Source organism: Elephantulus edwardii, unplaced genomic scaffold (assembly GCF_000299155.1).
Source record: "Elephantulus edwardii isolate Elephantulus edwardi_28Jun2011 unplaced genomic scaffold, EleEdw1.0 scaffold00209, whole genome shotgun sequence".
NCBI classification, from domain to species: Eukaryota; Metazoa; Chordata; class Mammalia; order Macroscelidea; family Macroscelididae; genus Elephantulus; species Elephantulus edwardii.
The window spans coordinates 5,229,732-5,232,024 of NW_006399959.1; the positions used below are offsets into that span (position 1 = coordinate 5,229,732).

The window sequence follows — 2,293 nt, forward strand, 5'->3', positions numbered from 1 at the left end:
GGGGCCCGTGCCCCTCGGTGGGGCTCCCCCTTGGTGGACCGGCCTCCTCCCCGGCGCCCGGGCCCCCGGCGGAGAGGCCGCCCCTGGCTACGGACGAGAAGATCCTCAACGGCCTGTTCTGGTACTTCTCGGCGTGCGAGAAGTGCGTTCTGGCGCAGGTGTGTCGGGCCTGGCGCCGCGTGCTCTACCAGCCCAAGTTCTGGGCGGGCCTCACGCCGGTGCTGCACGCCAAGGAGCTCTACAACGTGCTGCCCAGCGGCGAGAAGGAGTTCGTCAACCTGCAGGGCTTCGCCGCGCGCGGCTTCGAGGGCTTCTGCCTGGTGGGCGTCTCCGACCTGGACATCTGTGAGTTCATCGACAACTACGCCCTCTCCAAGAAGGGCGTCAAGGCCATGAGCCTCAAGCGCTCCACCATCACCGACGCGGGCCTGGAGGTGCGAGCAGGGGACCGGCGCGCGGCCAGCGGAGAGTGCAGCCCTGCGGGGGTCAGAGGGAGGGGCGGAGACTGCGAGGAGGGGCGGGGATGGGAAGGCTGAGAGGAGGGGCTGTGTGAGGGGTGGGACCAGGCTGATAGGGGCGGGACCCGGAGAAGAGGGGCTGATACGTAGGGTGCGGCGGGGCCTGGAGGGGAGGGGAGGAGAAGCTGGACCTTCAGTGGGGTCCCGGGAGCCCGGTGGGGTCTGGCACGGATAGACGGAAGAACTAGGGCCAGGCCAGGAGAGGCAGGGCCAAATGAGTAGAGTAGGGTGCGGGGTGGGGGTGTGTGTTTGAAGGTGAGAGGTGGAAGGGTGAGAGGAGGAGTGGGAGTGAGGGGGTGGGGGTGAGCATTAGGGTGGAAGATGAAGGTGGGGGTGAGGGTAGGGTGGTGTGGGGGTGAGGAGCAAATGAGGAGGCATGTGGGTGGCCCTCGGGGAAGCCCACAGGTTCAAAGTAGCTGCAGGTGGTGATTTTGGGAAGATTGGGATTATGGGGTAAGAGAACCCAGCGCAATATGAAAATTGGTCCCCAGCTGAAAAATGAAGGGGCTCCAGTGAGACCATAGTTAAAGCATTCATCCCTGAACAAAAATACCAGCGGTTCAAATCCACAAGGAGTAAGATATGGCAGTCTGCTTCTGTAAAGATTTACAGCCTTGGAAGCTCTGTGGGACAGTTCTACTCAGGCCAATAAAATGACTATCAATAGGAATTGACTCTATAAAAGGCAGTGGGCTTGAAGGTTCTAAAATGATTGAGGAATTCAGGATGGTGAGACAGCATCCAGGCAAGTCCAGGGCATTGGGCAACTGCTCAGGTCTCTCACACAAACGAAGCCACGCCTGGAGGCAAGGTGAGGAGTGAGAGGGAGCTGCAAAGGGTCCCTCAGGAAGAGGTGAGCCCAGAGCTTGGACTCCAGGCACATTAGGAGCCCACTGCCCAGACAGTGAGTTTGGCCAGGCCTTGCCTTCAGTCTCAGAATTAGATTATGTAACATGTTGTTACAGGCCATCAAATCAATTCCGACAATGGCTTAGTGTGTTACATGTTGAGCTGCTAATAGAAAGATCAGCTGTTCAAATCCATCCTAGTAGAAAGATAGGCAGTCTCTTCCCATAAAGATTTACAGTCTCAGAAACCCAATGGTAGGTTACGATGACTCAGAATTACTACTTTTCTCAGTAGTAGTGGTAGCAACCCTATAGGGCTTTTAAAAACCCCACAACAAAACAAAAACACAAAACAACCAAAACATTTTTATGAATTTTACAAATTCAAGACTCAAGTTGCAATAATGGAGGATGCTATGGGCAAAATCTTAAATTATCCAGAAAATATCAAAAGAAGATGGAAGGAATACACAAAGTGACTGTACTGAAAGGAAATGGCTGACACGGAACCATTTTAGGAATGAACACACAATCATGAACTGAAAGTAATGGAGAAGGAAATTCAAGCTGCACTAAAGAACTGGAAAAATATAAGGGCCAAAGAATTGGTGGAATACTAGTTGACCTGTTCGAACAAATAGATGCAGCCCTGAACATGCTCAACAGATTGTGCTAAGAAATCTAGAAGATTTCTAGAAGAAATCCATATTTGTTCCCATTTCCAAAATAGATGATCCAAGGAGCTCTAGTGGCCTAGTGGCAAGAAGCTACACTGCAATCTCAGAGGTACGCAGTTCGAATCTACCAGATGCTCTGCTGGAGAAGGAGGGGCAATCTCTTCCTGTACCAGTCAGATCCGATTTGACGGCACACACACACACAAAATAATTAATAATAATAATAATAATAACAATAACAATAAACCAC

At 52.5% G+C, this 2,293-nt stretch overlaps 1 protein-coding gene across 1 annotated transcript in view; it reads left to right on the forward strand.

Annotated features, from left to right (window-relative positions):
• The window catches only part of FBXL16 (F-box and leucine-rich repeat protein 16), a 9,154-nt gene that overhangs the window by 240 nt on the left and 6,621 nt on the right, over nt 1-2,293 (forward strand). Inside the window, exon 2 of the mRNA XM_006897462.1 lies at nt 4-434. Within this exon, the coding sequence (XP_006897524.1) occupies nt 4-434 (431 nt within the window). The remainder of the gene's footprint in view (nt 1-3; nt 435-2,293) is intronic.